This window comes from Sinocyclocheilus grahami, unplaced genomic scaffold (genome assembly GCF_001515645.1).
Source record: "Sinocyclocheilus grahami isolate Dianchi unplaced genomic scaffold, SAMN03320097.WGS_v1.1 scaffold1420.1, whole genome shotgun sequence".
NCBI lineage: Eukaryota > Metazoa > Chordata > Actinopteri > Cypriniformes > Cyprinidae > Sinocyclocheilus > Sinocyclocheilus grahami.
In genome coordinates, this window is record NW_015506599.1 from 211,362 (window position 1) to 223,413 (window position 12,052).

General features: G+C 36.1%; 1 protein-coding gene across 1 annotated transcript in view; it reads right to left on the reverse strand.

Annotated features, from left to right (window-relative positions):
- LOC107570132 (cGMP-dependent protein kinase 1-like) overlaps nucleotides 1–11,841 on the reverse strand; it is a 144,024-nt gene extending 132,183 nt beyond the window's left edge. The window contains exons 1-2 of the mRNA XM_016256331.1: nucleotides 11,236–11,841; nucleotides 760–926 (exon numbers count right to left, since the gene is read on the reverse strand). Coding sequence (XP_016111817.1) covers nucleotides 760–926; nucleotides 11,236–11,543 — 475 coding nt within the window. The 5' untranslated portion in view covers nucleotides 11,544–11,841. The remainder of the gene's footprint in view (nucleotides 1–759; nucleotides 927–11,235) is intronic.
- Nucleotides 11,842–12,052: the final 211 nt, after the last annotated feature.

Sequence of the window (12,052 nt, forward strand, 5' to 3'; positions counted from 1 at the left end):
AGCACCAGCCCTATTTTAGAGGGCTAAATGTGGTTCTGTTCTCATGTTGTTTGGTTGTAAACTAGAGTGACAACCAAAATGTATTACTAAACAAACTCTTGTTTGGTGTGTGAACCTGTGCCGGGGTTTCCACTGCTACTCTCTACAGAAAATAAAGTGATTTGTGAGTTACTACATGGAGCACTTCCTTTCATAACAGACATTAATTAAACAAATTGTAAAAAAAAAAAAAAAAAAAAAAAAAAAAAAATGGAGTAGGCCTGTGAGAAGTATTACAAATTTTATGAACATAAAATGTTATTTACATAATGAGGGGGACATTTACATCCAAGTGGTAATTAATCTACACAGAGCAGAAACCAAAAAAGCGCAAAACTGTAGTTATAAACTGCTAAATCATCTAAAAATTTTAGGATTTTAGGATCAGAAGGTTTTTCAGAACTTCAGACAAAGGGTTACCAACTGGCTGATCTCATACACTCTTAAAAGTAAAGGTTCTTTATTGGCATTGACGGTTCCATGAAGAACCATACACATCCACAAAACCTTTCCATTGGACAAAACGTTCTTTATGGTGGAAAAAAAATTTCAGTATCCAAAGTTAAGCAATACACCAGGTTTTGCCAAAGAATACTCCTTATCCGAGGTAAATCACTGTAATGCAAAGCCTCCTGTGGTCTACTGGCCTGTCTGTATATCATCTGTTACAGTTGTAAAACACAGTAGAGTAAACAGCAAGAATACTTTGACATGGCCTACCTTCCATGACATAGACCAGGGAGCCCACATCGCCTTCTTTGATGATACAACTTTCTTTATCATACTCCACAGGGTACATGCAGTCCACAATCTCCTGAATCTGAGACAGCTCCAGGTTCTTCATGAAGTCATTGTCAAGAATGGCTTCTTTGATTAGTTCTTTAGACCTATGGATGACAAGGGTAAATGAAAAAAATTACTTTTTCATGTTGGTTTTGAAAGTTAATGAGCAATAAAAGTTAGGCCCTGCAACTTATAGAAGTAAAAAAGGTATCAAGCTTATTCAAGACATGTAAACAATCAGAAAGAAACAAATGACAAGCAATATAACAAAATAATAAAACAGAACAAAGACACAAATGAAGTGCTTTAAATTTTTCAGGCAGGTCTGTCCAATAATATTCAGGTAAGAAATACAATGGAAACTGAATTAAGTAATTAAATGTAAAATACCACACTGTATGAATTAAATATACATTCGTTTTTATTAAAGCTACAACAATTATTTGGTCAAAAGCAGTGGGTCATTTTCTCCATTTCTGCTGTGGTTTGATTACTATTTATGACACAGAAGCAGCAGGTATATTAGGCTGCTGTCACTTTAAGACCTAATATACTCACACACATCCTATTTTCTCCAAACTATTTTCATTCATCTAAGACATAACTGACTGTGTTTATGTGAATACCCACCACAGCGGGCATTTTGACATATTTTTGTTTGTATTTGACCTTCGCGGCATTCAGATGCTTTGCCTTATTGTGCTTTTAATATCAACACTCTTTTAATATCACACTCTTTACTTACTCATTTGTCCATTGCTCTAACATGTTAATAGCTTCCTGCCAACTGAAAAATACATGGATAGATTTACATACTGACAAAAATAGGATACATTTGGTCTTGATCTCTGAGATACACTTGAAAAGCAGATTGTGGACTTCTTCAAGATCAATCACGATACAAAATCATCAGATCGCCCACCCTGTTTATAAAACAAAAACAGATCAAGAAGTTTTTGAAAACCCATGAGCAAAACCACTGGGTTCCTCCGAAATAACTGAAATCTCACAGATCTCTCTTTTTTTTCTTGAAATCCCAGACACCTCCATTCAACACCACAGCGTGTGAGATTACTCACAGAAAAATGTCAACCGCTGAAATAATCAGAGAGAATTCCCCATACCTGGGTTTGTGAATGCAATCAATACCTCACCACGCCAATGGATGAATTCCTTCGTATGGAGAGCATCTGGGCTCTATGTGATGACTCATTTTCATTGACAACATCACATTTTATTGGACAATGCTTGTCAGATGGACTTGCTAGTGCCACTGGATTCCAAGTTCCCTTCCACAAATCTATTTGTAATCATGCACTGGGTATATTTGATTATTCAATCACTGCACAAGCAGATCTGCAGATTTGAAAATATTGGATCTTTTTTCTCCTTTGATTAGAAATGACAGTGTGGCAGAGATTATGGCAAGAATGGACCATCTGTGCAAGAGTGCACGAGTGCTGGAGCCCAAGGAGGACATGGGGTGGACAGATGACTGCTCAGATACACTGTGTTACTACCACTCACACACTCCTGCTGGGTACTAATGTCCCATGGGCGGATGATAAGACCTCAAGATCTGTGGCTCTGCCTGGACTAATGATATTAATGACATGGATTTGTCATCCATGTGGGCACCAGCACTACAAACAATGGTGTTTTTGTATAAAAAACTGACCTCTCACTAAATATAACTTCTTGATTCTTGAGATATGAGACAAAACAAGTACCACGATTCTGCCCAGAAATACTTGGGAGATGATCACTAAAATATTAACATGTTAATTTATATCAAATTATATTATTTTATCACTAACTATATTATATGCATAACTATAGTTATATTCAAATATAACTAAGACCACTATTTAGTAAGCAATTTGTAGGTTGATTAAACTAAAAAGTGTAAAAATTGTGGCACTAATGTACTGTAAATTAGGGTTGTGGCAGTGAGGAAATTTTCCCACCGGTTAATCGACATGTGACAACACCGGTAATACTGGTATCACCTCGGGGGCGTTCCCTCTTTTCCTTGCTTTCCTTCGCTTTTAAATAGCTTGTAAAAGCGGCATGCACATTTTACTTTCACTTTCAAATAGTGGCAATTCGGAATAAAGAAATTGTTTGTTTTTAGTTTGTTTGAATTTTCCCTCTTTTCCTCGCTTTCCTTTGCTTTTAAATAGCTTAAAAGCACCGAATTAGCGACAATTCGGCGTCAATTGTTTGAATGCAACAACAAAATACAACGTCAAACTTACTTTAGCGTATATATAAAACATAGAACTTTTATTAACAAAACAAATAAAAATACACCATGCTATAGGGCAGGCTATGCCTAATGTAAAATAACAAATAACTTACATAAAGTTTAAATAGGTATACAAAACTGGAAATAAGTAAACATGTATAATATATAACCAAATAAATAAGAAAATAGAATGTTTATTAGCAAAACGAGTAAGAAAGCTTGGAGGCACGGCATACAAATTGATGTCAAATAAAATCAATAAATGACACAAAGTTTAAATAAAGTAAAAATCAGCAAACAATGTGGAACCAATTAAATAAGAAACAAATGTTTAAAAAAAATGTCCAAAATCAGATAAACGGCAAAAGTCAACAGGTTTTTCAAAATCCAAAATATTGCCAAACAGGCGCTTTTGCATCTCGTTTCGAAACTAAATCATCCGCCATCGTCTTGTCTGTCTCCCCTCACTCTTCTTGTCAGTCAGCTCGATTCACTCTCCTCACTGGAGAAATTAAATCTGATCGTGATGCGACTGTCGTTCGGCACGCTGCATTGAGCAGCCACGTTCAGTTTTTAATTGTAGTATCTGTTCTTTTACTATTACTATAAAAAATAAAAACGACGGTGGGGGTCGGTGACGCGGTGGGCAAGTGACGTAACCGGTGTTGCGACTTAACACCGGTATCACCGTCAGCACCGTCTATCGCGGCAAGCATACAGTAAATATATCCTTACTTTTTGTCTTTACTTATTCATGTGTTTTAATACCAATATCAACTCAAAATGTGATGTAAATCAGTTGTTTGAGATTTTTAGACAATTATCCAAATGTTAACTGCCAAGTTAGCTAACATAACCAGTAAAACTAATGTGTGTTTAAGGAAATATGTTTTTCATTAACACTTTTAAATTAATTTATTAAAGTGAATGTTAAATTTAACAGTATTTTGGCTTTTTTTCTTTATATCAGATGGTGCTGACACAATTTGATTGGAAAAACATATATTTTGTAAGAAATGTATGTAAAATGTTTTACAAATAATGCACTTTACTTCACTTCTTGTCCCAGTACTCAAGTGTAAGGGAAACAGGTCAATTTAGCTCAAAGGGAATCATTTAAGATTTTAAAGGGAACTCCACCAATACCCAAAAGCTAAAGAAGCATGATTAAAAAGAAAACACGGCTCAAAAGGCAAGAAGGAAGAGGTAAGAAGCCGCATGGCTAAAAAGCATGTAACTAAAAAGCCGCATGGCTAAAAAGCATATAACTAAGCTAGACACAAAAAGCAAAGTTTGATGATGTGCTGAGTATTTAAACCGGGCTGTTTAACACCTCCCAAATGGTGTTTTGACCAATTAGATGTTGTCGTTGCTCGGGGTGTTGTATATTCCTCCTCCCCATTCATAAATCAAATGTTCTCTTATCGATCACATGGTCCGCGTTTTTACCGCTCTTTGCAGAGTATAGTTTTGGACATGATTTCTATAACAAGAATGTGATACATTTGACAACGAATTGATTGGAAGAAACGTTTCAAGCAAGAAGATTCAAACACACACATACTAAACATGAATAGGAATTCTTGAACTATTCCATAGTTATTCAAAATACATTTAACTGTTCAAATCAAACTCATAATGGCAACAGCAAATTTGCGTGATCATTTGTAGGCATATGAATTCCAAGGGGAACATGAGATTGAAACTAATAGAACACTTATAGGATTATAAACACATTTCATTTGCTGTTTTCTTATCCCCCGATCGTGCAATTGTCTAGAGAAATATGGCCTCAACTGTTCCTTCTGTCTGACGGTGAAAGAGGGATTAACAACAAATCATTCTACTTTACATACTTGATGAAGACATTACATTGAGAATATAGCATTGCCACATAGACATGGGCAGCCATCAACCAACAATAATGAGAGGTGTAAATAAGACAAGGGGACAAGGGAACAGAAGAAAGGTAAGACTTGATCACTCAAAATGGTATAGGTGCACTCTAAGAAAAGTCTGTAAAAATAGGCCATAATGCACTGTTAATATGAAGCAAGTTTGTGTATTGATTTTTTGCAGGTGTTTAACCAGTATTTTGAATTGCACATTGCAATGAGTGGTGTTTTAGGGTTAAAGGTCAGGAAACGTAACGGATAATTCTGGAATTGTCTGTGGGAGGGTCAGAGAGCTCTCGGAATTCATCAAAAATATCTTAATTTGTCTTACAGGTTTAGAACGACATGAGGGTGAGTAATTAATGACAGAATTTTCATTTTTGGGTGAACTATCCCTTTAACTAGTGAATCAAGATATTCAATTAGATCAAACGTAGGCACATAGGGATTCTGCACATTTTTCAGTTATGATGCAATGATTTTTGAGTTTTGAATCGGGTCACTGAAATGGACAATTTGAACTGACTCATTAGTGTTTCCAGATTGTGCTAGAAAAACACAACAATGAATGAACAAGCCTATAATAAACTTAAATCCAAACTTCTTTTCTTGGGAATAAACCACATACCAAAGTGATCTGCGCCTGTCTACTTTATGTGCCTACTTTATGAACTCCATAAACTGGATCACTTTATGAACCAAGCCCAAACAATAATTCCAAAGATGCTTAATAAGCACCGCAGCCGCAGCTTATACAAAGTGGACATGGAAACACTTTAAGAGTTTGTTTGTTTTGTTTTTGAATGACCAATAATGTATGAAACATCACTAATTTCTATGATAAAAAATAAAAAATGTAGCCTGGTGAGTAAACAAAAAAATGTACTAGCCAATGTCGATTCCATTGTCAAGGTGTCTGTAGAGGTTTGCATTAAAGTTTTCGCTCAAAATTTAACTACACTGCTCTCTGCGTCCCACGCGATACCATATCAGACTGTTTGTATCATGACCTATTTTGAATAGCAAATCACTAATCCATAAATCATTTACAAGTACTCCACTTAGCAGATCACGATCAGAGGCCAGGCCACAAGCATAAAGCCCGCTGATACTGTATCTTATAGTGTAACAGTGTTCTCATGCAAGAGTGCAATTCCTTCTTGTCCTTTTAGATTCTCAGTTCCCAAAGACGTATTTACCACAAAAAAAAAACTCATGTGGAATATAAAGCCTACACACAGTTTCAAGAAGAAATTAACAGTGCTGACCGGAATCAAAATGATGCTTTTGAAATTAAAAGCGAGGGAATAAAAACAGAAACTGTGATCATTAGCCCATGAACAACATCAAACCCTGTTTCCTCATGTTCATTAAAACAAACTAAACGGCCATGCACCGAACTTTCTCTTTGAGATCAGAGCTGCAGGTGGTGGACAGATTTCAAAGTCTTCAGAGACGGACAACAGTATTGCTCTGAAGGGGTTACCATAGCAAAAAGCGCAGAAAATGCCACCTCGCATCAGGAGCCTCAATTTAATCAGAGTCTTTGATATTTGAGGCATCATTATGGTGTCCTGGCAAGCCACTCGGTGGAATGCCGAATTGATTTTGGAGCCAGATGGAGCATGGCTTTGTTGAGCCATGCTGAATAACTTCAGATAGGCTGGCAGATAGTGTAGATTGGCACACTTGCAGTACGTGTTGCCATCTCCAGTCCTTCCCTCTCAGCACGCTTTTACAGCTCTTCTTAACCCACTCTCCACTCTTTTGTTTAACAAAGATTCATGTTTGCCCAGACATGGAGAACAACACTGAGCCATTTCCATAAAAGGAGAAAATATGCTCTTTTGGTGGGAAGCAAGATGGATAGATTCTGCAAAACTTAACCGGGGCCGCAGAGTGGGAGAGAACAATGTGAAGACACTCACAGGATCCGGCTCACAGTTGTTCGCCGTGTCTCTAACAAGCGCTATAACAAACGTCAGGTGTTCCAGCCTTTGTTTTAAAGGTCAGTGTTGTGCATCAGTGCAATTAAGGACAAAAGAAGTGTAATTGTAGCCTTTATATAATGTTTCTGCTTTAAAGTATTCCATTGGTGAGTTGCAATAGATGTTAAATTACTATTTTTGTTTGCAACAACAGATATTTTTAAAACCAGACACAACTGTCTGTGCATGGTGTTTTGTGCAAGCAAATTTAGTCACAACCTGGTGAGTGCAGGGTTTTTTCTTTCCTATATCAATGTATTTCCTATTAAAAAAAAGTTAGAAAAGTTTTTTTCAATAGCCAATATTAGTAATTTTGAGGAGAGGGTTCCAACTCTAAAGATAATTTAAAATGAATTTGCAAAATGAGTCATCAGCATCATTGTTTGTTTGTTTTTCCAAAAGGTCAATGACAATTTAGACTATGTCTAAAAATCTATAACACGTCAAGAAACATAGTCTTGGTAGTCATGATGGGTCTATATGATTTTTAAAAAGTAAAAGGTTTTGAGAAGAGTATCAAGTAAACAAAACTATCAAGTAAAAATAAATTACACATTTTAATTAAGTAATAAAAATTATAAACAAAATATAAATATTTTTTAAATATTATGAATTATACATAAATGTCTTTTATAAATATCATTACATTTTTGAATCACACCATGACATTTTACCTTCCCTTACCAAACGTGCCATGCCATTAAAATGTCAAATTATTAATAAATAACTCATATCATTAAATGATTTATATTTATATTATTAAATAAATTATATTATGATAAGTAAGCTGCACTAAAAAAAAATTTTCTTCATTAAAATCAATGAACAAAATTCCATTATTAAACAAGTATACATATGGATATCAAAGTCAAATCTGGGTTCAGAAAAATTGGTGTAGGATTTACTTTTAAACAATTCATTGATTAATTTTATGGGGTTCATATCTTGCCACTATTCACTAGAGTAAACCTACAAGTCTGAGCTGTCTGGTTGTTTTTAGAGGCTTACGTCATTTGTTTTGACATTAACTTCATGTCTGTAACCACAGAAAAGAATGTATTGGTCTTATTATTGTGTGTGAGTGGAGAGAAGTGGTTGTAGCTACCATAAATCAAGACAGTGAGTACATGATTAACTTCAGATTGTTCTTTTTAGCAGCATGAAAAATGGTTGTGAATAAACTGCATAAAGAAAGCAAGCCTTCTATAATTATCGGAGCTGTCCATTCAGTTTCCTGACTGAGTTCTGCACTCTTGCAAAAACTCTCGTTATAATTAAAGACTTTGACTACACTGCACAATGAATTTTAGATTTATATCGTACCTATGCTTAGCTGAATATAATGAAAGCATTTGCGAGACTGAAGAACTCAATCAGTAAGCCAGCACTGAACAAAACTAAAGTATTTTGGGTGGATTTCCTCTGCGCCAGTGACTATTTTAAACAGCTTTGATTGGTCATATCTCAAACATTGTGAAAAACATGTTGTAAATAGAAACAGTTTATGCAATAGAAGCTGTGCAATGAAGTGTGAAAAGACTACTATGCAAGTAACATCCAATTTTAAGTTTTAACCGCAGATGGCGATAGAGAGGCTAAAGTTTCTTAGTTCAGAAGACTTCTCTATGATGTCGTTTCCTGTTTTAGGATTTCATTTCTGCTTGTGGTTTCTCCACATTACTTTAATTTGGAAACAAAGGTTTACAAATATTAACAAGCAATGAATCATTTTAATCAAATTATTCAGCTTAATATTAAGTTTTATTTGTCCAATCAATAATATTAAAGGGGTCATATGATGCTATTTTAAAGATCATTATTTGGTGTATTTGGTATAACAGAATATGTTGACATGCTTTAATGTTCAAAAAACACATTATTTTTCAAATACTGTACATTATTGTTGGTCCTCTATGCCCCGCCTCTCTCAAACACGTCCTTTTCAACAAAGCCCCCTCCTTTGACAAGCGCAGTCTGCTCTGATTGGCCAGCTGACCCAGTGCATTGTGATTGGCCGAACACCACAAGCTCGCGTCGGAAATGTAACGCCCCTTACCATAATCACCAGCTTCAGCTTTCAAAGTAAATATCAAGACTAATAATGTCAAGTTAATAATGTCGTTAGTTTTATCATCAGTTCAAGCCCAAAAGGGCAACAGAGTCGCGTGACAGACACAGTGATGATGCTATGTGGGGGCGTGTTAGAACGAGCCATTTTAGGTAGGCATGGCTGACTCTTAACTTTTATAAAGAATATCTCTTTGGATTTGAGACTTTAGTCTTTGCAATTTCAGAGATCTTCTTTATGCGCCAAGAGCTTGTAACACTCCAAAGAGAAAGGAAAACTTGAAATCGCATCATATGACCCCTTTAACAGATTGTTGTGACAATTTTTATTTTTTTAGGAATTGAACTTTTTTTTTCCCATGAACTTTGATGCATCACAGAAGAGCTGTATTCACATCATTGTATATAAGAACTGTATTAATTACTTGATCAGAAAGTCATGGCAGCTTCTGGTTTTACACGACTTTAACTCATCAAAATATGTTGAGCAATTTCAACTTTTTTATAAGTTATATGAGATTCAACTGGATTTTTTTTAAGTCAGTTTAATATAATTTGTTGAAAATGGCTTATACATCCAAGTTTATACTTAAAATTTTAAGGCAGCAAATTAATTTAAGTTAAGTTAAAATAGGTTTCTTTTTTACTGTTATATGAGCATCGTGTCATTGAGCTAGAAGAGAAAGATAGATAAATAGGATCATTTTGTCAACTTTTAGGAGTAAACTAGCATATAAATGCTTTAAAACTAATAGAAGTAGATTAAAAGCTACAGTACAGTACAATCTTCAATTGTGAATTCATGGGGTTTTCAAATCAAATAACAGCTGGGGATTACAAGGTGTCATTTTCAATATACATCCACCCTTCCATTAATAAAGTAACACATGTCAAATAAATTAATAAATCTGTATGGGCATGAATCATCAAATGGTTTCATGCATAGTTATTGTTCAAGTGAAATTAGTCTTGCATGTACTATCAGCATTCATGAATGCCAGCACAAAAGAATGTCATGTCTTCACAAAGATGATAGGCATCTGGCTCTCGACCAAAATGCACTCAAATATTCACCAGACATAAACACAAGGAGAACTGAAATGCTCACAAACTGTGAAAGAAAAGACACTGAGAGTGTGGAGAGATGAGTTGTAGAAGAAAATGATGGAATTGCTGGGAGGCTAGGATGAGGGAGGCTTTTGGATAACACCGCTCTAGAGATCCAGCTGAGGACAAGATGAAAAGATTCTCAACGGCGCTAAGAATCAACTCCCCTTTCCAGTTGTGTGCATTTCATTAGAGATCATCATGCAGTTTCACTGAATTCATTGTGTATAGTTTTAAAAGGCTTAACATTTTATGTACACCTTTGTTGCTGATATATGAGACTGAAAAAGGACTATTATTAAAGGACTATTAGCCAATATAATAAATGTTGATCATATACTGCCTTATATATACTTATATTATACAGTGGGATTTGTATTGTTTTGACAGCAGAACTACTGCTGATATGACCAAAACCTGCTGTTCTCAGAATGATTTGAGATGCAACGCTTCATTGGAAGCAATAACATCTGACCGTCTGTACAGAGAGTTCACGTGGTCAGTGTCACAAATGTGCTTTTTGATCAAAAAACATTTTTGATTTAATTTGAAATAGTTATTTCCTTTGAATTGTTTTCTAAATCTTAAAACCACCTGTTGATTGACAGGTTTTGGTTCACAGATTTTTAATGTGGTCCCAGACCTTACCACCCATTGTATATTCTTATACATTAATTATGTATTTCCAATTTGCAAATTATGCTATTCTAAACTACATTACATACTATATACCAAGTCTTCTGCTATATATATATATATATATATATATATATATATATATATAAAGTTGATAAACAGAATCAACAGGTGGAAGCACCAGACTGGCTATCTGCCAATATTCCCAACACATCACATCAGTGCAGTAATGAAGGCTTGGACGGAGACAGGTTGGATGGATGGTTATGATTATACTCGCACCACAGAACTCAGGGTGTCCTACCAAGGTGACCATGATCACTTGCATAAAATCAGCACAGCACAAAGGCAATGACTCATGTGTCATTACAAGTTTGCATATGCGTAATTGCATCAGTAATCATGCAAATCATCAGCATCAATTTGACGGACAGCTTCATAACAGCACTGATCAGATTTAAGTGGCACCTACTGTGGGCTCTTTGGATAGAAAGGCAGGGTGACATGATTGAGGTCTTGAATATCAAAGGCTGTAGGTTCGGCTGAGATCGCCTGTCTCTTAGTCCTCTGCTGCTCTTGGAGGACACTCTTCTGTTTGTGGACTTGTTGAGTTGCAGGTCTTATAACGGATCGGTATTTGTCTAACTCATTCTGAAGCTTCTGGATGAGTTCGTCTTTCTGGTCCAGCTCCAACTCCAGTTCATCAATCAGCGCGTCTCTCTGTCTCAGTTCTTCAATCTTCTCCTGTAACGCGTACTGGAGATCGCGTAAAGTGCCCATTTCTCCCCACAGTTAACGATCCGGAGTCGTTACCAACTTGGTGAAGGGTCAGTTTTCGGTCATGAAATTAAAGCAAACCGCTTTCGGTCGTATTTCCCGTGGTAATGTCGCCCAAAAAACGGCCGCGCCGTGCTTTCGGATTATTTATACCGGAGGAATGAGCGCGGAAACACCCACGGCGTCTGCAAAGATCACATTCGGGAGACGAAGAAGTTTCACAGGGCATTCATTTCTTGTCCAAATGCGTCAGTCGCAGCTGTCGAGCGCGAGTGGAACGCCATGAGCGCGCAGTGAACGCGTCGTGTGGCTCCCCGATGAGCCAATGAGGTAAGACACAAGTGCGCACCTGTAGCAGCCGCTGAGAGCCTTCAAGTGCGCTACCTTACACAATACACAAGCACGTGAGCGCATTCAAACAGTAGTTTCAATAACAGTTCCTTTACGCTAACTTTACGCACTTCCTAAATTATCCCTATTAAAATACAAATCATTTTTACTCATTTATACTT